Source organism: Pseudopipra pipra, chromosome 3 (assembly GCF_036250125.1).
Source record: "Pseudopipra pipra isolate bDixPip1 chromosome 3, bDixPip1.hap1, whole genome shotgun sequence".
NCBI lineage: Eukaryota > Metazoa > Chordata > Aves > Passeriformes > Pipridae > Pseudopipra > Pseudopipra pipra.
This window is the reverse complement of record NC_087551.1, coordinates 24,306,113-24,332,425: the sequence shown is the minus strand read 5'-3', so window position 1 is coordinate 24,332,425 and position 26,313 is coordinate 24,306,113. Positions and strand designations below refer to the sequence as shown.

The 26,313-nt window shown below is 44.3% G+C and overlaps 1 protein-coding gene across 1 annotated transcript in view; it reads right to left on the bottom strand.

Annotated features, from left to right (window-relative positions):
• Window positions 1-26,070, bottom strand: part of PKDCC (protein kinase domain containing, cytoplasmic) — a 36,528-nt gene extending 10,458 nt beyond the window's left edge. Inside the window, exons 1-5 of the mRNA XM_064648340.1 lie at window positions 25,019-26,070; window positions 10,931-11,053; window positions 7,595-7,866; window positions 3,707-3,786; window positions 2,758-2,865 (exon numbers count right to left, since the gene is read on the bottom strand). Of these exons, the coding sequence (XP_064504410.1) occupies window positions 2,758-2,865; window positions 3,707-3,786; window positions 7,595-7,866; window positions 10,931-11,053; window positions 25,019-25,684 (1,249 nt within the window). The 5' untranslated portion in view covers window positions 25,685-26,070. The remainder of the gene's footprint in view (window positions 1-2,757; window positions 2,866-3,706; window positions 3,787-7,594; window positions 7,867-10,930; window positions 11,054-25,018) is intronic.
• Between the last annotated feature and the right edge of the window lie 243 nt (window positions 26,071-26,313).

Sequence of the window (26,313 nt, the reverse complement as noted above, 5' to 3'; positions counted from 1 at the left end):
CTCTATCCAAGACAATGCACAATTCCAAGCATTTAGACCTAAGGCAAATTCTGAAGCACCATTACATAAACCTTCTGTAGCTTCCTTTCAGAAAGAAAACAAAACCTTGTAATTCTTGGATCTGAATTCTCCTCCAGTTCTGCTTTTAGGATTTCAAAATAGATCGTACACCAGAAAGGTCTTATTTTGTCACAAGCCCTTAGATGCCAGGAGACTGGTAATTCTTGCCATTTCTACTATTCATGAAAGTAAAAATCCTGGAAGCAAGTCACCTTGTAAGTTTTCCATCATCTAGAGCAAAACTGATGCAAACTTGTGCCTCCATGATTTTGGCACACCACCAGATGAATGCAAAGCTGACTAACTCTGATCTGGCCTGAGAACCAAATGATCATCTCTAGTTTTATCTTAATTTAGCACTCGGTTGAAAAACACTCTCCTTGAACTTTCACTATGCTGCAGAGCAACACAAAAAAACATTTTATAAAATCCCACAATCTTAAAAATACTTTTTGGCCCAAAGAGAGCCAAAGGAGGACCTCAGCTGACATCTTGGGAAAGTATCACAGTTGTTCCTTTTAATTCCTGTCTATTCCTCTACTAGTCACCAAGATTAATACAAAATATTTAATCTGCTCAACTGTTCAGCCTTGGTTTCGGTGGCCAGGATGCCATGCTCAGCTGGCAGCATCCAGTCAGTGGAAGAGGTTGATCGCTTGGACACCACTCCCTTGCAAGAACACCTGTCACCCTCTCCTGCAACTTCACTGTTCAACAGGAGAATTTCTCAATCCATTATCTCTGGATAATTTCTAAGTAATAAATTCTAACTCCAGAATCTCTGGATTGAGGACATTAAAAATTAATTCCAGCATGGTATTACCAGTCAAATATCAGCTGAGGAAAGAATATGTTTGGAATAAAAATTATACAAATCGGTATGTAGGCGTATTTTTACCCTCCTGATATGACTTCATACTTTTCTGGCAAGCAAAGGGAGCCTTAAAATAGAAATAAGTTACAACACCTTCTCTGTTTGGTTAAAGTAGCCTTAGAACAAACAAGAAACAGGCCTGCACATCTTAAACGCATGGCAGTTAGGTTTAAGAACATATCTCTTTTAAGTGTAATTTCCAGTAAGATACCCGATTCCTCAGGCTTGCCATTGGTTGAGAACATTTTCCTATCAAGGAATTCAGTATTACACGCAAGGTATTTAATGTAGATTAGCCAAATATGTCACGTAGAGCATCTAGAGATTTTCAACATCTTTGGTCACATTGTAGAGTGTCTAAGTCCATGACCAGTGTCCTACAAATAAAAAGGGCTCCTTGCAGAGCAGGGAGCTAACTAACCACGAACACGGCTAGCACATTCTGTGTTATATTATCCAGGACTCTACAGAATTAAACTAACACAAAAATGTGTAATTATTACAGTAGCCAAATACACATGGAGCTCTGCTCCGTATCAGTAGAAACCTGCACTGTTACATTTACTACCGCTGTCCAAAGCTTCTCTCCTTGAGATTCTTTATAAACACGACAGACCTCTAAAATCCAAAACTTCATCTTGTCCTGATATAGCAATTAGATCTCGAATCAACCAGCACCATAGAACAACTTCAGCCCTCCTGGCACTTCTTCAACAAAGGACGTGTTTGTACTATCGATTGTACTGCTGAAAATAATTTTGCTGTGTTGACAGGCATCACTCAGCACAGATTGTGATGAAAACCTGAAAATTAGAAAGTTAAACGAACACCTGCAACAATTTTCCTGCCAATTTTACAACAAAATAAATATTGAATTATTCTGATAAGTGGGTCAAATTCATCCATGGTATCATGGCCCTTTGAGGTTAACAGTGCTATGACCAGAATGACTCCTGTGTTTCTTTCACTGAGCAAATGCTTCACTGAACTTTTCAAATCCCCTGTGCCAATATTCATCTTCATTTAGAACCCATCTTTCCCTCTTTACAGAGCTTTTGCAGCAAAGCCATAACTTTCCTATCAACTTGTTGTCAATTATGTTGACAGTTTGACATGAATATTGTACATACACAAAAATAATTTGCAAAACAACTTTTACAATTGTTGGACTTAACAGTCATTTCAGCACACATAATCTTCTTTAACATGTTCAATTCCTCAGCTACCCCTTCTAGAAAGACTGTGGCTCACTTCATACCACAGTTTCAATAGCATGCAGAAATTTTATGAAAAAGATACTATTATGCAGCTTTGTTCTCATCCTGTCCTTTTTTTTTCTATTATTCTATTGCTAGCAGAAGCTGAGGGACACACTTTTTTTCTCTCGCACAGGAAGCAAAAATTTTATTCTTCACATCTACAAGTGCTTATGTTACAAGAAATACCTTTAAGTTCCAGGAAATCCATGGAGGGTTACCACATCTTGGTTAGATTCTCTGCAATATATGTTTAGGTAGGTTCTGATACTCCCAACAGCAATGTGTGGATGTGATGAAATGCATTTTCCATAAATCTGTCAAGGAGAGCAATGCTCCCTTCGGATTTCCTTGTTCCCATTACAGCCTGCTCACACCTATGGATGTCCAGCCACATCATTCAGTGAGAAGGGTTTGAGAAAGCTCCAGGAATCAAAAAGCAGATAAAATACTATCACGTGCCTAATTTCAAGGGCCATTGAGCCCTGTTTTCTGCACATTTACCCTTCCAAACCTCAAAATAAAGACAAAGTCTCAGATTTTAAGTTTCAAGAAAGACCAATTTACCAGCTTTTGGCATCCGGGTTGTGTTCTGTAGGTACTCCCCACTCTTATACAGATTCAAAACTCTCTCCAGCTGAGCAGCTGTCTCATCTATTCCCCAGTGAAGTTCTCCTTCAAAAGTATAGAAAAAGAATGAGTTAGATGAGGAATATCTTGCACAGGACAAAATGAGGTTGCATTTGAGTAAAGCCCTAAGCATCAGAGACCTGTGGTGCCCTGCTCCATGGCAGTGTTGTGATGTGGACATGAAATCCTTGAGTTACTACAAATCAGGTTTCACACCTGACATGACTCAGGCATGTCAGAGGCTGGCTCATCCAGCTGGGAATCCCAGGCCTGTGGGCAGAAAACGCTGAGGTGAGCTCCCCACAAGGGATGAACTTCAGCCAACTACAGGGAACTCCAAAGCTTTGCTTGTTAATTAGCTATAGCCCAGCATCATTAATTTCCCCCTTTGATGCACAATGGAACAATGCACTGAAAAACCCTTGAATCAGATTTACAGGCACATGCAACTACTCAAAGGCTCTACCTTGGTAATCAGTAAACATCTACGGCAACGTCACTTGCCTCTGGCTTCTGAGGTATAAACCACCACTTGTATCATTGGCAATGGGGAAGTATTCTGGGTTTTACCACTAAAATTTCTCTTTTTAGGGACACAAGTACTTCCAGGTCCCACAAGGAATTGCATTCTGATGCAGTTCACCCTAGCGCTGAGGTGTCAGGTTGAAGCAAATACCTCTGTGAAGCCTAGATAAAATCTCAAAATGGGATTTCTCTGGTGTATGGGGCCCTTCTTGCCTTCTCTGTACAGGATTAATTTTACCATGGATAGAAAAACAATCTGGTTCTATTGCAGTGAGCATAAACACAGCACCCTCCCCATCTCAAACACGGTAGTCACACTGAAAAACTAAGTACTTGGCACTACTATGTTTATTGTCATTACCTGTTGCATTGACTATCTTATCCAGTAATGGTCTCAGTGAGGATGGAGCACTGTGTGGAAGAAGATAGGTAAAAAAAAACCTGCAATAGAAAAGTAACCCATATTGAAACTGTTTTTTAAAGAATTAAAAAAATGTCTGGAAACTCCTGAACATCATAAGGAATAAAATTCCTATTGCTTATATGCCAGTGACCTATTCAGGAAATATAACCATATTCTATAGTCAAATAAATACATAGCTGAGACTATTCACACAGCTGTCTGGCATACCTAGACTACACTGTTATACACAAGGCTGCCTTGTACCTACATGTAAATGTTCCATTAATATAGCAATTTGCTGTGAAGCCCCATGGATGACTATTTCCAAAGTTGTCTGTACTTTAACAAACTAAAAAGCAATCAATCCCAGAAGTCTTGGGTTTGGCTTTTTTTTTCAAACCCTGAAAGTGCATAAATCATATTTCTATTCATTTCAAATAAATGACTATTATTTTCTTTTCTACAGTTTTGTTAGATTTTCCAACTAATTGACAGGAGAAAGCCTTCTTCTATTGTTTTAACCCCACTGGAATACATACAGAATGTCCTCTCTACTCTCATCATTTATCTATATTCAAGGTGCATTCATGTAGGTATTCACTGATGGATGTATAATCACAGAATCACACACACAGAATCACAGAATGGGTAAGGTTGGAAAACACCACTGGAGGTCAGCTAGTCCAGCCTCCCTGATCAAGCAGGGACCCCCAGAGCATATTACTTAGGATTGTGTCCAGATGGTTTTTGAGTATCTCCAGAGAAGGAGAATCCACCACTCCACTTTAGTATTTTTAGTTACAAAAGAAAAAACAATATGCCTTTACCATCACTTGTACTACATTTAATTTTCATATTCTTCCTTTAAAGTTCTATTACTCTTCCAATATTACTACATATTGCAACAAACTCAGTGTCATAGAAACCTAAGATGGAGATGGACAGTTCATGATCAACAATATAAACAGAACTATTGGACATAAATATTAGCTGAAGAAAAGAACATGAACGCAACTGAGAAATTTCCATGCTTCACATCTAACTTGCAAAGCAAAGCAAACACTTTTTCATACACAGAGACCACACTGTCAAATGGAAACCCCCAGGGACTCATACTCGAGGAAGACCAGCAGATGCCTTACATTAGCACAAATTAAGAAATTAGGTTACTGATACCAAAAATTCATCATAGATGCAGGTATTATTGAGCTGAAATTCTACTTATACAATGAATGTTTCCTTGAAATTGTACCTCCCTTTTTCATCCCTTACAAAAATAGTATTTATAATTTTCCCAACTGGGATTATCCCCTTATAGGTTTCCTTAACAGTGAGTATAAAACAGGCAATATAAATACATACAGATATCTGAAGAGCAGCACAACATTTGTGATGAATAATTTGTCTTGTAAATTTTACCTCACTTTTTTGCTTAGAGATTATCCCTAAAGCAGAGTCCAACTGATTGTAAATAGTTCTTTGCAAAAATTCAGTAGCTGTCATTTACTTTGCTAAATGTTGGCTGGAAGCAAGTCATGGAGGTTATTGTTTTTCCATGGCTACAGAAATATATGACTTGTTCTAACGCAAACACCCACGTGAGAAATTCTGACATGTATAGACACTGGCGTCTGCACAACTTAATTGCAGAAACATTTGTTATTCATCGATTCCAGGGCCAGTGGCATCTCTTGTGATCTGCATAACACAGACTGTCAGATCTTTTTACATTTGTTCCTACAAATTGTTTCTTTTTGAGAACTATCTGATCTTAATTTAAGGATTGTCAATGATGGAGAATTCCTTTCAGCCATTGGTTACTACTTCAAAATATTAATTATGCTTACTTTCAAAACTGTCCAGTGCTTTGAAAACTGTTCCCCCAAACATTTGGATGAAAACCCATAGAGACACATTTGTGACAGGAGGTAACCATCTGAAAGTCATGATGGGCCAGTTCTTGCATAGTAGAGGTTTTTCCCAAATATTTTCTCTCCTTTAATTATTTACCTCATAAAGAAACCAGCTAGATAGACTAAGTATGCTTTCAAGGCTAGGGCGTGCTATGTTTGACAATTATAGGGGGTTTGTGCATTGTTCGACATATTGCTGCTTCTACCTAACAGCACCAGCAACCCTTTACTGAGATTAGCCTCTAGGCCTAGAACAACAGAGTGCATCCATGAAAATAAGAAACTCAGTAGCCTGCCCCTAATGAAGTGAGGATTTCACCTTCTGAGACAAGTGCATAGGGTTTGTCCTAATGCCCTAGCATGGGTGGTCACAGCCTACCATAACATGCATCCACTGTTCAACAAAACCCCACTGTCTCTATCAAATTAAGTTAAAACAGGAGCTGAAAACACTGGGGCACTGTGTGTGCAATACATGCTGGTGAGTGGTTCAAAGGCAATACTAAAAACTGTAATAGAAAAAGACCACTTCCTTCAGCATGACCAGCAACCTGCCACAAGCCCACCACACCACAGACATATCCCCACTTACCACCGAGATGGATGGGTGCCTACTAAAGGTTTCTTAGCCAGACCAGTAAAACAGTCTTAACCAAAAGCTAGCAAGCTAAGCAAGATCTTTAAGCCAAGCAAATGGAAATGGAAACTTTTGCAGGACACACTAAATACTGCACTGCACAACTGCAGATGGCTGTCATGTGGTGCAGCCCATTTCAGTGTGGTCAGCTAATGCAACACACATGCCAGTGAGTGCCCTGAGACCAAAGCGGAAGGCTCTCTTTGGAGCAGCCTCTCCTCACTGTGGTCTGGCAGGCAGTGAATGGCATGATACTTGAAAGGGAAGTCTAAGAAATGAGCACACCATTATGACTCTGCTCTGAGATCTCCATCTTCCTATCTGGATTAGACAAGGCAGCCGCCTGTCCCAGCAGTGCTCAAACAGAGCAGCAGCAGCAGGAGGAGCACGGCACTGAGCATCCCACTACTGAGTCCCTGGAATGCAGTGACACAGCTCCCCCAGCATCCCCTTCGAGGGGAGTGATGGCCAGTGGGGAAGATCTGAGACCACAAACACAAAACCACTGCCCAGAAGGGCTCAGTTGTAAATCTGGAGGCGCCTTTAAAGTCAAATTTCAAACATGGATGCATCAGCTGAACACTTTCTTCAGCGTGGCCAACTGGTCCAGCATGACCCATCATCTATGTGTCCCCCTTTGTGAGCACGACACTGGGAGTGAGTCCCCCAGTTCCTGCCCATAGAGACCAAGGGCTGGGAGGGGAGGGTGAAAAGACCACCTCTTGCTTTATAAGGTTTGGGCTTACACTCCAGATTTTCAGCAACTGAGGGTGGTTTCGGCAGGCCCATGGCTGCACCAGGGCTGCTATCACCCTACCATGGCAGGCTTTGGCAAGGCGAGGAGCATTAAGCCAGAGTGCAGGATGTGAACTGAGCTCTAATTCTGCCTCTGAAATCAGCCCTTTACTGAGCTGGTGGTGGAAAACACATGATGACCCTTCTTAACTCACACCAAAGAAGAGCTGCTGGAATCATCCCACCACAGAGCTTGTGGGCCCCCAGCTCCACAAGTGCTTCTGCTTCGCTCCCATGAAAATCTCTACCTATGTGAAGAATTCAGTCTGATTCTGTGTTGTCTTTCAGCCAACACACTGAGTGGTAAATCACACTCAGAGTATGCAAAACTTTTCAAAAGTTATAAATGTTACATATTTTCACAAATTAAACAATTACGGCTACGCTGACTCTTGGGTGTTGGTTCTGAGACAGTATGTGCTTATTGAGGTGAATAACTGTAAAGGATGCTGAAGCTTTAGGCCCACTCTTAATTCTCTACTACCTTATCCAATCACATACCTGTAGGCATTGTAGAGATTCCTCTTTTCATTCATACTCTGACACCGTCCCTCAACCGAACAGGGCAGGGTGAAGTTTCTCGCAGGGAATTCCATGAAGCAGTCACTGTTACTGGTGCAAGAGCTCTCCTCAATGCTGGCATCATCCAGATCTGTCACCTTCAGCTCCCCATCCACAATCACAAACTGCCGAGGACGAAAATCCAGTAATGTCACAGAGCCAAGAGGAGAGTGAGCCAAATAATGCAGAAGCCGAACTAAGCTGAGACATATCTAAAACACAAAAACATGGGTACTTTGCATTATTTTCTCAGTGGAAAGTATATCACGAAACCACTTTAGCTGAAGATATGTTCATAATTATATGACAATATAAGCATTATAATTTATCCTCAAAACTGAGTGTTGCAACCAAGGTATTTTTCACAGCATTAACATAGCTGATTGTAAAACCCTTATGAGACCTGAAACAAAAATAAGCTTCTTTACCAGTGCTTTCCCACACTATTCTTGAAGCAGGGCTCATTGTTGCTATTCTTACTTTTAATAGAAATAAAAGCACTAACTTTTAATAAGACATTACACATAGGCCTTGACCACACAGTCTGATCCCGCTCTTTTACAAACTCCAGGTCTGGAAATTTTGGCTGGACTGCCCTGCACCCACGCCTGGAGCCCCAGTTGCAGACAGTGTCTGTATTGCCTCTGTACCGATCATGCCTTTTGACTGCTTTTATAATTTTTTTTCCACTGGTTCCTCTGATGTTTGGCTTTTTCCAGGGGAGAAGGAAGTAAATTCCCAGAAAGAGGAGCTCCACAGCTCCTCTGTAACTCTTCAGCATGCCTCAAGGTAGAGCACATATGTACGTCTGCCTTGGCAGGTCTGCCTTGATGGACCCTCATGCACCACTTTGAGGCTGTGGTGGGAGCTCTGCGCTGATGTTTCACTTTTCAATTGCAGGTTTGTAACTTGAAGAACTGTTATTAGACAGCAAATTCGATGAACATCGAACTCCACCCCCTTACCAGAGTACTGTTTTCAATTCACACATTCCTTTAGAATCCACTATGTAACCTATTAATGCAAATATAGCATTAATATGAGCACAGTTAAATGCTGGAATTTTTATTTTATGTATTAAATTAATAACAGGTCTTAGTCAGTCTAGCAAGCTTTTTACTGTTTATACATAATCTTTGTTTTCTGTTAAAATACAATGTTAAGGGCACATGCATTAAAGGAGTCAAATCCAAATTTAATCTTGGGGCATAAATGATACACTCAGGGGAACACCTAAACACATCCTTGATAAGAAAGTTGAGCATATCTGAAACTATCCCTCATAGACCCCTCACTTGTGGGACATTAGGACTACCTCATGCTTCTACATACTCATTCTCCTGGTTGACCAGACAAGAACATTTTTCTCCTACTTACAGGATACCATAGTTCACATGGAGATACTTATAGGTGTAGATAGGCCTGGTTATGGAATGCCAAACCTAACCACGCTTTTCTCCCTCTGGAAGGACATAAAACTCATGTATGTGTCATCCCTCACTACACTGTATAGAAAAAGCACATCCAGCCCAAACTAGCCTATAATATACATATCTTCAATTGCAAACAAACCCAGGACTTGAATAAAAAAAGCTTGAATAAAAACACAGGTTGTCATCCAAAATTATTGCCTTTTCTCAAATGTCAAAAAGCCCCTGTTCCTGCACCAGCAACCTCTGTGACCAATCCCAACAGGCTCTGCTGCGCAGACCCATTGCCAGACTGAGACTGCAAATGCCCCCAATACGACAAGCTTTAAGCACACAGAAGAAGGCTTTCCTCTGTATCACATATCCCTGGCTTACTCAGTTTACTGCTGAGTTCCTCAATACAAGGAAATTACTATTTGTAGGAACAAGGTCATGTATTTATGCAGCCGTTTACAGGACTGGACCACAAACAAATCTCACATATCAAGAAGACACAATTTTATTTCCTTCCTCTTTAAGTTAGTTGCATCCTAGACAAACTAATGAGCATGACTTCATTACAGTGGTCACAGGAATGATTCATCTATAATTCTACCTCTGTGAATCAGCTCAGCATCTTCATCTCCCTTTGCAATTGCTCACTCGGAAATATTCACGCTGGAAGGAAACTTCTCTGTTTATCACCCATAATCTACTATATCTCTTGGTCATTTACTTAGTACATAATTTCTGTCACAGTCCGCTATTTGCATTCCCTGGATGAGAAAAGACAAAGGCAGGTGGTTCTGTATTTTGGGAGCCCTGATGAGTACCTGTACCGCTTATCAAGATCATGTTTCTTTCAGGAAAAGGGACCTGAAGCTTAGCACGGGGAACACGCTTGCTCCAGCTATATCAGTAAAATAAACTCTGCCAGGGAACATTCCTGGGCACAGGAACTTAATCCCACATGCACACTGGCTAGCAGGGTCTCTGTGCCAGGTCTGACTGGGACTAAGGCTGTTCTCCCGCACTGTCCTCAGACACGATCCAGAAGGCAGCACGGCTCAGGGACCATTTCTGACAGGCATCCTGCTCGCAGCCTTCAGAGAGTGCAAGAATTCAATAGCACAGACGTGGGCTGCACCTTGCTGTTTCGACTCCGAGATCAGTCAGGCGCACTTTTAATTTTCTGGCACAGATGCAGCCAAGCAATCCAAAGTGTTTTAGATGAAGACTGCTGCTGCCTTTCAACGTCCTAGGGAGTTAACTTCAGACAACGACACATCCCAACATACATCAAGCGAGACAGTGCTGTCTTGATCAAAGCATTGCTGCAGTCTGGCTTCATTTTGGACAAATTAAGTGTGACCTTCATGCTCCTGGTAAATTGCCAATGCGGTGGACAAACTGGGTTTGAGATTTGTGTACATTTATTTCACTCTTCCTCCAGTAAAAAACGAACAGAGCAGGAAGCAGTAGAAAACAATTATAAAACAAACCTGTGATAAGGATCAAGAGAGAAATGTAACATCCTTCTATTGTTTAAATCCCAGTTGCAGAGCACAATGCTCAGTGCCAAAAATCCTGGCCCTCAAGCTTTAACAAGAAAGAAATATTTGAAGATATCATGTAAAAACCATATAACTGGCTACAACTAGATAACATCAACAGACAAAATAGCACAACATCTTAAATGCTGCAGAAAGGGAGTGCTACATACTGTTTCTAAATTAAGATGTAATCATATGCAAAACAAACATTTAATAAATGTGAATTGCACTGAATAGTACATAACCCTTGCTTCATAATATTATTTTGTATTCCTCTCTCTCTTAAGAGTTCTTATAAAACAGTTGTTACTCACCCGAAATCTGTCTTCCCAGGAAGTCTGTAAAAGCTGAATCATCTCTAAAGGTGAGCCCAGTTCAGTGATGGTTGTCAGTGTGTCTGGGATGTCATTGCTGTCTTGGTAGCAATAGCCATAGAGCTGAAAACAAGCACAACCAGGTAATATCAATGTAATGTACCTCAGCATGTGGATTCCCAAAGGAGGTTTTGAGCAGGTTTTCTGACAGGACTTGTGACCCTACAAGGGGCCCACGCTGAAACAGTTCATGAAGAACTGTAACCTATGCAAAGGACTCAACACTGGAGAAGTTCATGGAGGACTGTCTCCTGTGGGAGGGACCCCACACACTGGAGCAGCAGTAGAAACAACGTGTGATGAACTGACCACAACCCTCTTTCCCCATCCCCCTGTACTACTCAGGAAAGAAGATAGGGAAATCAGGAGTGAAGTAGAGCCCAGGAAGAAGGGAGGAGTGAAGGGAAGGTCTTTTTAAGATTTGGTTTTATCTTTCATTACTCCACTCTGATTTGATTGGTGATAAACTAAATTAATTTTTCTCGAAGTTGAGTCTGTTTTGCCCATGACAGTAACTGCTGAGTGATTTCTCACTGTCCTTATCTTGGTACCCAAGCCTTTCTTTATATTTTGTCTCCCCTCTCCATTTGAGGAAGGGAGTGAGAGGATGGCACTGGTGGATATCTTGCATCCAGACAGGGTCAACCCACCACAAACACATACGAAGAAAAACAGCAATAATTTAAAATATCCATGAATGCAGAAACAGAAATTGCCTCTTGCTATACCTGATGGACTTCTGTGTACAGTATCATTTGAAGCAGGGCAAATACTCCAAATACTATCTGCCAGTAGCTTCTACAATTTAAAAGCATTTAAATGATAATTTCAGCTATGCTCCAGCTTCTTCTTTTATTTGCTTTCCAAGGACATTTAAATGATTTTTACTTGCACAAATAGTTGCACAAGAAGAATATTTAAAGACCGTGGAGAAGAGATGTCTTGCTTTATATGGAGTGGGACAATGTCTGACAGGGCTGAGGGACAGCCTTTTACAAACTCCCTGCCAAGCCCTAACAGAGAGGCTGTTAAATGAGCCTGATAAGGATCTGATCGCAACTTTCCAGCCAGAACAGCACGCACATGAAATAAAATTAAATGTAATCTCTGCCCCCAGTCAAATAAAACATGCAATAAAAGGGCCTGTGTGAAAATGCAGCATTAAAAAAATGCCCTGTTGCTGTTACTCTACTGTCTTGCCTTGAGTAATTTGATTTTTCAAACCTCTTTTAGTTAAAAAGCTCAGGAAAGGTGACAGGGGGCTCCTCTGTGCTGAAAGGACTCAGATAAGGCCCTGCAGAAGAAGCCAGGTTCATGCAGACCAGAACAGGGACCAACATGAAATCATGAGGAAAGCAGAGCCAGACTAGCGAGTGCCATTGCTGGAGGGAGCGGGCTGAGGCTGCACACAGCCGCTGTGAGCAGATTCCAGTATCAAGCACATTCTTACGGCTTGTGACCTTCCCAGGCAGAAAAGCAAAGACCAGGCTAAAGTCAGCAAATACGGGATTTGTTATGAACCATGCTGCTAGTTTTGACTGGAGCTGTCTACATTTAAAGGAAAAAAGGGTGCCAAAAAATGTAAAAGAAGTAAACAATTTTTCTTTTTGGTGTAAAAATGGCAGTGTATTTCAAAACAGCTGCTTAAACACGGACATTAACCTAAACAAAAAAAAAAAGAGCTAGAAGATTTTATTTTAAAACATGCCAAAAAGAGAATTTGTGATAGATGCCAACATGAACATTTGAAGTACGAAAACAGACCTTTGTCTTTACTGCCACAACTATGACAAAGATATCAACAGCAATAATTTCTTAATTTAGAGCCATTCCAACCAGACTTGGGTTTGTAACTTATCATCTGTGACACCATTTTTCTGCAACTTAGTGACAGGAGTTAAATCTTTGCGTGCTACAAACTATCTTAGAGGATCACATCAGCACAATTGTTTAAGCCTTCTGAGCTAACCATAAATTAAATTAAATTAAAATATTTAACACAATATATACTATTTTCTCAGGGACAAGTTGGATTCTGCAGTCCCTACCAACTATTTCACATCTCTCTTGTGTGTGGGCAGACTAAGGAGGCAGGATGAATCTCAGTAGGTTTGAAAACCCCTCACTTCTGAATGTCAAAATCTAGCATCTGTTTCTTTATCATTTGCAGAGTTCAGCTTTTGTCCTTAGCAGAGTAATACTATCCATTGGGAAAAAAAGCCATGAGGGAAATCAGCAAGCAATCCAGACTGGGAAATAACAGTATCACAATAACTGTTAGTTCAAAGTAACACTGAATACAAAAAAGGTATCAGTCTTCATTAGACATTCTCAACACTTGTGAAAACAATTTGGGGAATACAGAAGACAAACAACAATTATCCATTCCTTTTGATTATAAAAACATTAAACATATATGTTTGTACACACAAAATATTGATAAATTATTCTTACTATCTATTTATGTGCATATTATCACATAAGTAGAAATTACAGTACCTATTTGCGTCTATTTTACCTCAATTCATGAATGTCAATAGTAATAATAATGATTTAAGTTTGATCTCAGAGAGCTGGAACGTTGCTCATAAGCAAATCTTTCATTTCAGTGTCCAATTTGTACCTTGGCAAAAGTCTTCACTGCCTGAGTATCTGAGTATTCAGTGTGTATTTTATTATATTAAGACCCATTAATCATTTCAGTCATTGTGAAAGCTTAAATGACCTGATCTAGTTTTGGTTTCATACTAAATTGCTCTTCATTCTCCCAAGAAAAAATTTTTGCACAAGTACTGCTGAACTTAATCAGCCTTACGAGCTGAAAAACACAGTACCGAGCAAGTTAGTATAAGTCTAACTCAAAATATATATACTCTAACCTGAGCTCTTTATTGCTTTTGCTTAAGTGAAGCCTCTCCAGATGCAGTGTTATTACATAATTATATAGAGTTATAAAAGCACAGAAATCTGACATATAAAGGATTTATTGGGATGCATTTATATTTTTCTAAACGAACTCCTGAAAGTAAATGCAAAAATGCACATGTAATTACATGGCCATATTTGTATGTGCAATTACCATGATTACAAACTGGGCAAGTCCCAACAGCCAGTTAAACATCTAAATGGTTACATTTATCCCCTCCTGATGAACCACCACCCAGCACACAGAAAATATATATGTGGATGCAAAATATTCCCAGACAGTAATACTTGCGCCGTTTGTTTAAGATTACTTACACAACACCAGAAACAAGTACAGAGGTACCACCCAAAACACTTTTTTTTTAACTTCCTTTTGTTTTTGTCCAATCCATTTTAAGGTCAGAAATGAGACAGAATGGTTTGTATTCCCAGACAGTGAAGTAAGAAACAGATAGCTGGTGCATAAAATAACAAGAAAAATAACCACACGGGGAAACTGAATATAGCTGGAAGCAAAAGAGGAGCCAAAATATCTTTTCTATCTGAAATTCTATTAGGTTGGACATCATTCTCAGCGTCACAAAGCTACACTTCAGACATATTCAAGAGTGATGGTTTTCATACGCTTTATCAGCATGGTTCCAATTAAATGAATGGAAAGAAATACAACCCCACATCTTTTTGCTATCTCGATTCACTGCATTTAAATGCCATCCCAATATATTTTTGTGTAGAATCTAATAGCAAACAGTCATGATACGGGGATGCCTTTCTATCTGTTTAGAAAAACGTACGCCAGATATGAAATGTTGACCTGTTCTCACATCATGTGCCGTAATTCATTTCAAGTAGTCCTGTTTACTGAATTAGTCCCTCACCGTTTGGATTTTTTCGGTCATAATGGCTCAGTCCTGCATTAGTCTTTCTGCACCCAAAACTCCCACTGACTACCAACAGTTTTTAGCATGCTGGGCACAACAGGTCAGCCTCTGTGAAAGTTATATTGAATTGTAGGAGCCTATGTCCCTACAGCCGGTCAGTTTGCCTCCCTTTACAATTCCCTTTTACTACAAATTGAGGGGACAGAGGTGCCCCTTTCAGAGGAGCTGAGGCAGTGGGGGAGGGCAAAAGCAGAGGTCATCCTCTACACAAAAGCCAACATGCTTACTGAATAAAAACACAAAATGAAGCTTATTACGCTGTCATCAGCAGGGTAAGTCTGTGCAAACGATGAGCCCTCCTTCATTGGCGTAGGTGCCCTGGCCAGACTTTCAGAAAAATAAATGTCAAGCCAGAACCACTGCCAAAGTGTTACATTTCATTTATGGAGGTTGCTCAGTCAGAAACAGTAGGACCCACCTTTTCTAGCCAGGGTCTCCAAACACTTTCCCCAGCTGGGGCTCTGTCAGCTCAGCTTGGCTCCACTGCCAGGCTGTGGCAGGTTCGCTGCCCTGGCTGCTGGAGGGCAATATGCCCCTGCACAGACCATGCATTTCCCTAAAAATTACAACACATTGTGAATATTTTTCTTCTTCTACAATCACAAGAACTGGAAATTTCCCCTTTTTTTCTTTAATGAATGTGAGATTTCCATGAGTCCAGGAACAAGAACTTCAAGTACACCACTACCAGCCGTAACATAAGTGACAGGCTCAATGGCATGACACCAGAAGCAATTTTCAGAATTCTAACACTCTTCTCTTTTAATTTGGACTTGCCGACACTGACTACAGTACAGCACAAGTGCTGTCCACAATAGAAAAGTGCAATTAAATAAAATCTAACTTGCATGAAGAGCAACAGCAGTCAACACTTCACACATCCTTTCTTTTCAAAAATATATGGACACAGGGTTACTTAATCAAAACTGGTTGTGTCAAGACTGTATTTTGAACTGCTTCAGTGCCCAGAGGAAATAAAAAGCTCCCACTGGCACTGGTAACCTTTTGATGAGCCATTTGCTTGAGCTGCTATGTTTCAAAACCAGAACAGCACATTTTACAAGCTACTTTATTGCTAAGTGAATGTAATATTTTTACGCAACCAGTCCTTGGATTCACCTTTCATCCCTGGAGCACCCAAACAGTCCCTGCAAGAGCAGAAACCCCCAGCACTGCCTGATACAGCTATGATTTACCAATACATGATTTGAGACATTTGTGTCACTAAGATCTATTAGCAACTCGTGTTTTAAGTATTTCCCTTCATTGCTGATAGTATATACATATATAAATATACATACATATATACACAAGCACATATCTATGTATATATGTGTGTATATATGACATATATGCATATGTGTATTTTGATATCAAATGTATACATGATATCTGCACCTATATTTTAATATGTTTTATATATTTTTAAATATATACTAAAATACTTTTATACATTGCCCCACCTACTCAGCCCAAAAGCACCTGCAAACCTGTAACATGCATCTCCCTGGAAAAAGGATGATTTCCCTTAAATGTCTAAACTTAAAAAAGATCAATCCAATGTCAACTTTCCTGCTAAGAACATACAGAGATGGCACACAAGAAATAAATTGATTTTCCTCCATTGAAATCCAGCAATCAAGCCCTGCAAAGTGCTGAGTTTCACTGGAAAAAGACTTTCATACAGGGTATCCCCAGCACTACGCAGAACCTTTTGAGACCAGGACCCAAACTGTGCACTGACAGCTGTGAGGCAGGATTTCCTTGGCTGCTGGATACAGGAACCTAGAGCAAGCAGTGGGGAATTCAAATATTAACTCTAAAGTCATAGCTCTGTCTAGGCTTTTATTTATAAATGTATTATTATGATTAGCACTAAACTCCAGAAGAACTAGAAGGTACAAGAACGTCACAACTGGCACTGTTAGTGAACACGTAATTAAACATTTTCATTAACAGAAAAATTGGAATGCAGTACTTAGAAACAGAATTGTATGTGTATCTTACCATATTTGTCATTGTATCCAGAGGCCCAGAGATATCTCCATATATTTTATATATATATGTGTGTATACATATCCATACATACCTGCTGCTCTGACACAGATTATGTTGGCTATAATCTTATGATTTAGTAATGTTATCTCCCTTTTACTCTCCCTGCTTTCCTTATACTCTGAAGTGGAAAATTCTTCTACTAAAAACATTTACAGGACTTTGAATTTGCATTGCACTGCACAAGCTCAAGGCCCAACCCTGCAAATATTTAGTCAGACAAGCAGCCTACTCTTGTAAAGGCTTCCAGTGAAGACAAATAGATCACTCATACAACCATGAATTCAATGGAAACAGGCTGATATCACTGGAGGCATAATTCATTATCTTGTAAATAGCCAGATCACAAGCTCCCCTCACCTCCATCCACAGCCACTGCATTCAGTTCCACCACACTGCAAGTTCAACCCTTTGTCATTACATGATTCTGCATTACAAAACTGTCAAATAACCTTTGTGCATCATATGTTCAGAAGAACTTGTCTTGGGTTCATTAACATAAATCCATCTCTGTAATTCTTGTTTCTTAGGTGTCTGAGTGATATCATTTTGGACTTTATCATGGTAAGCTTTAAAGTAAGCTTGGAGTCTCTCTGCAGCTACATAGTCTTAGAAAAAGGTAAGCCTTTCCAAACTAAGTTCTTCCAAATTCAGCCTAAAACAATATAAAATACCCACATTTGGTGTCTATTACCTAAACCGAGCAAGTTCAGCTAAGTGCAACGAAAAATAACAACTCCTTTAAAATCAGTCTAGAGTCAATATTAGTATTAGCACAGCGTTTATGAGAACAAGATCTTGTCAAGTTTTTTGTCATCACGGGCCATCACAGAAATGAAAAATGGCAATAGAAGTTAGATGCCACAAGGTATCTACCTGAACCATCAGATGACTGTTTTGGAACAATAATCCACAAATAAAATCTTTTAAAAATTCCAGCTTGCACATTTGAGGCAGACACTTCACAAACCAGGGCTGGAACACTTCCAAGCATGGCCCCAGCTAATGCCTGAATACACCAACGCTCTCTGCATCCAGGCAGCAAGCAGAAGGCCACAGGAGCAGAGCTATGCCAGCCTTGGTATATCCTTCCAGGGGTCATCTCCTGTCTCCCTGGCCAACCACCACAGACCTGCCTGCCCTTTCCAAATAGAGCTGCAACTAGAAGACAGAGTATGTACAAAAGGGCCACAATTACATGATTCAAGGATAGGATTGGATTGGATTCGATAGGCTAGGATATTTCAGTTGGTCAGTTGGAAGAGATGCAATGACATCTATTCCAACTTCTCACCATTTCAGGGCTGACCAAAAGCTAAAGCATGTTATTAAGGGCATTGTCCAAATGGCTCTTAAACACTGATGGGCTTGGGGCATTGACTGCCTCTCTAGGAAGCCTGTTTCAGTGTTTGCCAACCCTTTCTAATGTCAAGTCTCAACCTTCCAGGGTGCAGCTTTGAACAATTCCCACATCTTATCCCTAGATACCAGGGAAAAGAGATTTACCTAGCTATCCCACACTGGGCAGGTAGGCAGGCAGCAGGGAGTGAAAGGGTAAGTTATAAAAACCATGTGCTTCTCTGTACAATTCTGTCCTGGTCATAACTAATTCCAGGCCAGGATATTGACAGGGTGGAATTGCCTTGTTCATTCATTGTTGCTCCCATGAAAAAAGGCAAACAGCAAGGGAGAAGTCGATCATACCCACAGCATCCTGTGGTGATCAGTGATCTCTCCAAGCCACTGTATAGAAGAAGCAATGCTGGGCTCTCCTCAAAGAAACTGGATGAGGTTGCAAGTCATCAGCCCCCATAAAGGAGGAAGAAATTCAAACCAGAGTCTTCTGGAATGATTTATGTGGCACATAAAACTGAGAAGCAACCATAGAAATCATTCAGCAAATGACTGGGATTAGTTTTATGAATGCTACTTTCAAAAGTAGGGACAATGTAGCCCTTTTAACTTATGTGATGGCACGTGCGTTACGGAAATCTCTTCCCACCAGCAGCTTTGCAAGTTGAACACCCTCTGCCATCCCAAGCAATTCAATGGGAAAAAATCTTATTTGGTGACTTCAGCATCAAGATGTGCAGCTTGCCTTCCAGGGACACGAACAGTTAGAGCTGACTTGCAATTGTATCAGTTCTATGCTTCCAGCAGCTCCCGAGTTCTTGTTAACAGATCCTTTCTTCACTCTTAAAAGTGCAGGATAACATCTGGGCCTTTTGGGAAGCAGTCTTGCAATAAAGAAGCACTTTGTGTAATTCTTCTTTCCTCGCCAAACCGCATCTGTCTGCTCTCACTGCCCTTCTCCACTCCACCCGAGCTCCTTGGGGCTGTGGGGACATCTGTTACCAGCTGCAGGCTGTCTCCACCGAGCCATCAGTAGGTGGCACTGCCTGCTTTTTTCTCTCCACCCACATGAATGTCCAGTCCCAACACCTTATATCAAACCACCACTAACAATTTTGAAGGGTGCCCAAGAGACTTAGATGTCTCATCTCCTTCAAGGTGCACCTATGGCAATGTCAAGCAATGAACTGACTGGGACAAAGAAGCAGCTCCATCACTGCTCACCGGGCAGCAGTGGTGGCAGCAACTTCCAGAGGTGGCCAGCAAGAGCTGCAAACCTCTCCTGCCACTGACAAGACCTGGCAGGCTCATCTGTCTGAGACCTGAAGTTCCTCTAATACAAATGCCATTTAAACAGTGTCAACCAGGTCTTGCACCGCGTAGTGGCCTCATTCATCTTTAGCCAACCTGTCCCAGAAAAAGCTCAACTGAGCTATTTTAGAAAAGCATTAGAAAGCATTCCCAATGTAAAATGACCCTCCTACTTGCATTAATGCCTTACTGATGAGTATATGTGGGGTGCACGGTCAGACCCCAACCAACCCCAGCTCCAGCCTGGAAGGTTAATTAGGTACGTGGCTTCAAAAGGTTTGATCCCCAAGAGCTGGAAACCTCTGCTGCCCCATCCAAAATTCAGAATCACAAATTCTCTGTGTACTCATCCAGCAATTGCAGCACTTTGCACAGGCTAGCAGTTCTCAAAGATGTGATGATCAAAGTCCAGCCAGACACGAATCCAGACTTATTGCTGGGAATCCTGCACCACTACCATCACAAAAGGGATTCAGTGCCCACCTGCTGGGAATCCCTGAAGTCCCTGAGTAGCTGTTTCCACCATAGCATGATCTCCCCTTCCCCCAGCCTTCTGCAAAAACAATTGTGGATTACTGCAAGAAGGATGGTGAAGGACCAGATCTTCAAGAGTCCATACACTCCCTACGCAAATGTGTTTGCACCGGAAATTAATTGTATATTGACTTTCTTCAGACTTGGAAAGATTGTCTACTTCCACCTGGAATAAGCAAACTGGATAAAAAGCTTTATTATTTTAATTCTCACATTAAAATTAAAAATGCCCTATCCTGTTGGCTATGCACAAGCATAGGGAAACCATCAGGGTAAAAACTTCTGTTAATTATCACATATAAAGAAAAGAAAATCTTATTTTAAAATAGGTATTTAAAAATATTGTGATTGGCTAGCACAATATCTTAAGTCTATTTGTCAGCAGCAAGTGATGTATTATTTGCAGCACTATTGTACTAAATTAATTTTCCAAGAAGCAAATATTCTCACTGTAATCATGACTACTTAAAAATACAATAGAACTAACTGAACCAATTCATACAGAAACTGTTTTGATATTTGGATGGTGACTTTTTTAGTGCAGATGCCATCTTCGTATTTCATCTGCACGTTTAAACTTTACACCAAATGAACCGGCCTTGTCTGGGCTGCCAGCAAGCCAATGGTGCTGTTAGCAGCTAGTGTCTTCCATCAGCCTCAGACAAAGCCAAACCTTTTCCCTGAGCTTTTGTGTGTATTTTTAAGAAAGCGGTAGCTCCTTCTTAAACGAATCATTGTGAACTCACACTGGAAGTGCTGATAAATAGCTGTCACAGAAATAAGCTTGCACTTTTCCAAACATCTGCAGTTTCAGACCTTCCCTCCCCTTCTCTTCAGCAATGCAAACGAAGAAAGAATGGCAACACCCTTAATTCTGATACTCCAGGGCTATAATTACGTTATTACAGTAAATCAAACATTGCCTTTGTGTCACTACAATCGTGCTCGTTGTTTGAAATTAACTGCAAATGGTTTGATTTTCTTTTCTTCCTCAAATATGGGCAGGGAGGAATTAAAGCACACTAAATCATCTTCCCCACTAAAATGCACGGAAAGCCAGGATTCAGACAGCAGCATTTGAACTCTGCAAGAAAAGAAACCACAGCATGGAGGGAAAGGAAGAGATCGGGCACTGCATTTGACACAGAGTGACTGCAAAGCAATTAGCGGGCTACTAAATCCTCTGTTACAATAAATCAGTGACCCAATTCCCCCTCTTCCCCAGTGCCCTTCATTATAAAATCAACTTTAATGAACTACCCCTCTCTTCCCCACTCCAAAGCAAATATATTTCCACTGCAGCCTGCACCTGCCCTTCCCAGCGGCTGCCACCCCAGGAAGCCTCGGGCAGCCCCAGACTGCAGGGGCAAGGGGGGCGACGGCCCAGTGCTGGCCCTTCGTGCAAGTGATGGGCAGAGCACAGAAATAAAAACAGGAAGGCAAGCTGCCTTTGCCTCAGCATTGCCTAATGTGAAACCACTCTCCCTCTTGTTGGTTTTCCGCGTTTCTTTTGCTAGACTTGATTCACCACATCTGCCAGAGCTGACACATCTGGCTCCTTCCCCAGGCGGAGGGCACAGTGAATATGTCAGCATGTTGTCTGAAGGCACTGGTACTTTCTGGAAAGAGCTCTTTTCCCTTCTATCATATACTGTACAATAATCAAGTCTTTTAAAAAGGATGGCTAAAAAAAAAAAAAAGCTGATTTTGACAAGAGACAGGCCAGAATGAGAACTGCTGAGACAGTAAAGAACAAGCCTGTTATCTTACAAACTACACTTCAGGCTGTCAGCTGCCAGAGATTTACAGGAAAATCCCCTTTCCTAGGACTGAACCGACACAAAACTTTATTTCCAGCAAAGGAAACTCGAGTATGCACTCACACCGACTAGCCCCTGACCGGGGCCGGGGATGCTCTGGAGAGGCAGGGAGGGCTCAAGGCAGGGCGGCTGCCGGCCGCCTGCGTGGATGGGTCCCCGGGGCCGCTCCCTCCCACGCCCGCAGCGTGGGGAGGCGGAGGACGACTTGCTTCCAGCAGCCCCGGTTCGCCTCCAGCCCCGGGCGGGGGCTGGGGGGACCCCGCCGGCCGCAGCCGGAGGGGCGACCGGGCGGGTGTCGCCGCCCTGCCCAAACCCTCCCGGTTCCCCCCACCTGCCTCAGCCGGGGCTGCTGCGGGCTGCCCGCGAGCCTTGCCCTCCCTCGGCACGGCAGGGTGGCAGGAGGGTGGCATGTCCTTCCTGCTATTTATAGCAGCCGACTCTTATTTGGGTACGCCGGGAGTCGCCAGGGAGGGAGGGGAAAGGAGCAAAAACGAGGTAAGAAGCAAAAGCAGGAAAGTTCCCGGCCCTTGCTGGCCCAACAGATGTGGTGTCGTGCCTTTGGCATCCGTAGCTAGTGCGGTCCGCCAGCTAATATGAGCTGAAGCGCCTGTCAAAAGGCAGGGGAGGAGAGAAGACGTTGACTTTTGAACTGATTTCCTCTGCCTCGGCAGCAAACCCTGGACAGTGAATTCTAAGCCCCGGGTCTGCTTCCGTTGAAAACAAGTTAAAAATTCATCATGAGGTCGGCCAATCCTGTCCCCTTTGACATTTTAACAGAGACATAATCAATACATTTCATGTTGTTTGCCGGTGCCCATTTTCTGCACCACTTGTAGAGCTCCCGCATGACACCAGAGACTTGCTCCTGGCCCACAGTGCTGCCCCAACACTGCCCAGACAGACACTGTCAGGTTGATTTTTACAGTCCCTTATCATACGTTTGACCGTCACTCAGGCCACAGCGATCCGTCCCTGTGCACCCCTAGAATGGAGTGTGTTAAACAACAAGGGGGAGAAATGTTCAGGGGCTCCTGCTCCCAGCCTGGCAGCACCACCGGGGCTGATGTTGCCGGAGGGCAGGCAAAAGAAAACGCAACCACAAAATCAGAACGAAATTGAAAACATGTTTCTGATTTAAATGTAATCTATTTTTAAATTGGGTGGCATGTAAATATGAAGCCCTAATTAACAGACAGGATTTTTGCCCATGAGAGCATTTTCCCAGCACGGAGGCTGGGCGTGTTTATTCCAGCGCTGGTGGAAGCGCCTGCACATCTTCCAGCTGCTTCTGCTCCAGCCCCCCGCCACAAGACACCCCACATCTCACCTTTGCTTCCCCCTCCAGAGTCCACCTGACATCCCAGAATGGAGGAGTGAATTACTGCAACTCCTCCAAGGTTTTCTGTGAGGGGAGTGGGGCTGTGGGCAGCTTCAACAGCACTATTGGAGGACCCCCTTGCCCCCACATGCAAGGGACAGACAACACAACCCCCTTACATTCTGGGGGGGGGTGGGGGGGTGGCTGGCTCCAAATTAATGACAAATTAATTTTTCCAGAGAAGAAAACTATACACAAATAACACGGGAAAGAAACACTAGTACCTACCAAAATGACTCATGACTTTAAAAATACACACTTCAAGTTCAACCTGGCCAACTCACACTGAGCAAAAAAAAAAAGGCAATCTTGGGGGGAAAGAAAAATCCTCTCACAGCTTACAATTAGGGTGTGTTTCCTGTTGTCAATACAGTCAGTAACGATGGCTGCACCTAAGCACGGCTTTTCCAAAAAGAATTTATCAGAGCATAACAGGAACAACTAACATCCTTCCTAAGAGCACAGGTATTTGCGTATTCCAAGATGTTGTTCACCCTACGCATTATAGGTGGACCTAGCACCACAGAGGAAAGAATATGGAAATAGGAAGGAATGAATGAAGGAAGGAAGGAAGGTTGGTTAATATCTATTTTCTTGGCATGGATAAATAATGACCAGCCTTTGAACAGTATATGAAACTCGAGAGCTTTGATCGCTGGGACCCGAAGTTCTCGTGGGGGAGCTGGTACTCCTGCTGCAGCTGCTGAAGAAGAAACACAAAACTCCTTTACCCGATTCAGTTCAAAAAGCACCTACTGTGAGACCGTCTGGTCTAACGTTCATTTTTTATTCTACTGCAACGCTCATGCTATGCGAAACGCAATAGGAATTTCCATACCAGCATTTACATCCAAATGGACCCGCTGAGATTCATGCTGATGTGTAACAGTCCTACAATGCAGCCCCTTCTGGCAAGTGCTGCGGTGCCGGCGCACCGGCCAGCAAGACTCACACCCGGCCTGTCCTGGGTGAGCACGTCGTGGGCTGACCCGTGTGCCGGGGCTGCGTAGAATTAGCAGGCGCCGCCGCCGAGGCTGCGCCCGCCGGGAGCCCAAGCAGAGGCTGCCGGGGTGACCCTGCCGCCGCCTTCTCTCCGGGGGTGTCCGGAGCCTGCGGCTCTCGCGTTCAAGCCGGCCTTTATTTCCCGCATTTGGGGAGTACTTTTGGATCTCCCAGTTCTTCCTCAGCCTTCTCCTCTCGCCCCTTTCCCCACCTCAATATTTTGTTTACGAGGAAGAGAGATCAGAGAGGGAGCCGCAGGGCCAGCCGCCGCGGGGGGATGCCGGGCGGCAGGGGGAACGCGCCGCATGCCGCACCGTGCCCCGACCGTGCCCCCGGACCCGACCAGGGCGATTCACTTGTCAACGGGGGGTGAGAACCGCTGCTGCCAGCGGAAAGCGCCCATCGACGCGCCTCTTGGCTTCCCCGCGGATATGTGATGGGGAGAGGAGGTGCGGAGCCGCCGTGCCAGGGACAGGGACATCTGTCTCGGCGACCGCCGGCCCCCACCGCGCCTCTCGGCGGGGTTGCGGCTCCCCACGGAACAGGGCAGGGGAGGTGTGTGCAAATTCCCGGGAGCTCCACATCACGGTCCCGGCCCGCTCCCCGCGCGCGCTGGGAGCGGTGGCGGCAGCTCCGACAGGTTGCCCGCGGCAGGACTTAAGAAAACGGCGGAAAATCAGCGCGACCCACCCGCGCCCGACCCGCGTACCTGCAGGACGTTGGCGTGGCGCAGCCGCTGCAGCAGGATCATCTCTTTGACGATCTTGTAGGCGGCCAGGCGGTAGCAGTCCCCCAGGGCGGAGAACTGCCGCACGCAATGGGCGATGTCGTGCCCGCCGAAGTCCACAGCTTTCAGAGCTACGGCCAGCGTGCGGTTGAGGACCGCCTTGTAGACCGCCTTGGTGTACCCCGAGCCCAGGTACTGGACGCCGCTGACATCGCGGATGTCGCGGCAGCCCAGCAGCGGCGGCTCCAGCGAGAGCTCGGCCGAGGCGCCCGCCCACGGCCCCGCCGCCGCTCGGCCCCGCGGCCCCGGCGGCCGCGGCTGCTCCGCCGAGGTGCGCGGCGGCGCCAGGTCCATCAGGCGCCGCTCCCGCGGCCGCAGCGGCCGCCGCCCCGCCGCCGCCGCCGCCCGGTGCTGCCGGTAGCGCAGCACCTCCTCGTAGCGCTCGCGGATCTGCCGCGCCAGGGCGGCCTGGCCGCCGCCGATCTCCTCCTCCGGCGGGTAGAGGGGGGCGCCGGGTGGGGAGGGGGGCACCTCATCGCGGGGCGGCGGCGGGTGCTCGGAGCCGGGGATGAAGAGAAGGTTGAGCAGGGTGCCCAGGAGGAAGGCGAGGCAGCAGCCAGCCGCCACCGCCGTCTTCCTGCGCCTCATCGCCACTTCGCTGACGGCTTGTCCAGCCCTTCGGGCTTCTCTCCTTTCGCCCCTTCCCCGGGAACCAGCTCCGAGGCTTTTTTTTCCTCCTTTTTTTTCTCCCCTCTTTTTTTTTAACTCCTGGCTATGCCGGCGGCAGAGCGGCCCCGGGCGCTCAGCCGGAGCTCAGCCCCTTACGGCGTGCCCGCATGACACTTGCCTCCCTGCTTTAAAGGCTCTGAAGCACTTATTATTAGCGGGACACTGGGAGGGCGGGGGGGATCCCCGTCCCGCTGCCCCCGCCGACGCGCGCTGATTGACAGCCCGGCCCTTCCCGCGGCCCGGCCGAGCAGCAGGGGGGCCTGGGAAACGTAGTCCCCCGGAGAAGTCCCACCGGCCGCCGGCGAGCCCGGGAGCCGGGACTACATCTCCCAGGCTCGGCCGAGCCCCCCGGCGGGGAAGGCGCGGAGAGAGGCGGGGCAGGCGGGTGGACCCCCCCGTCGGGCGCTACCGCCGGGGGCCGGGCAGGGCGGGCTCGGGGCGCTGCCGCCAGGCGGGGTGGGAGCTGTGGTGCTTCCTACGCGTGTCCGCGCAGCGAGGAGACAGTCGCCCCGGCAGCGGTTTGTGTGGGATGCTCTTGTGTCCGCCCC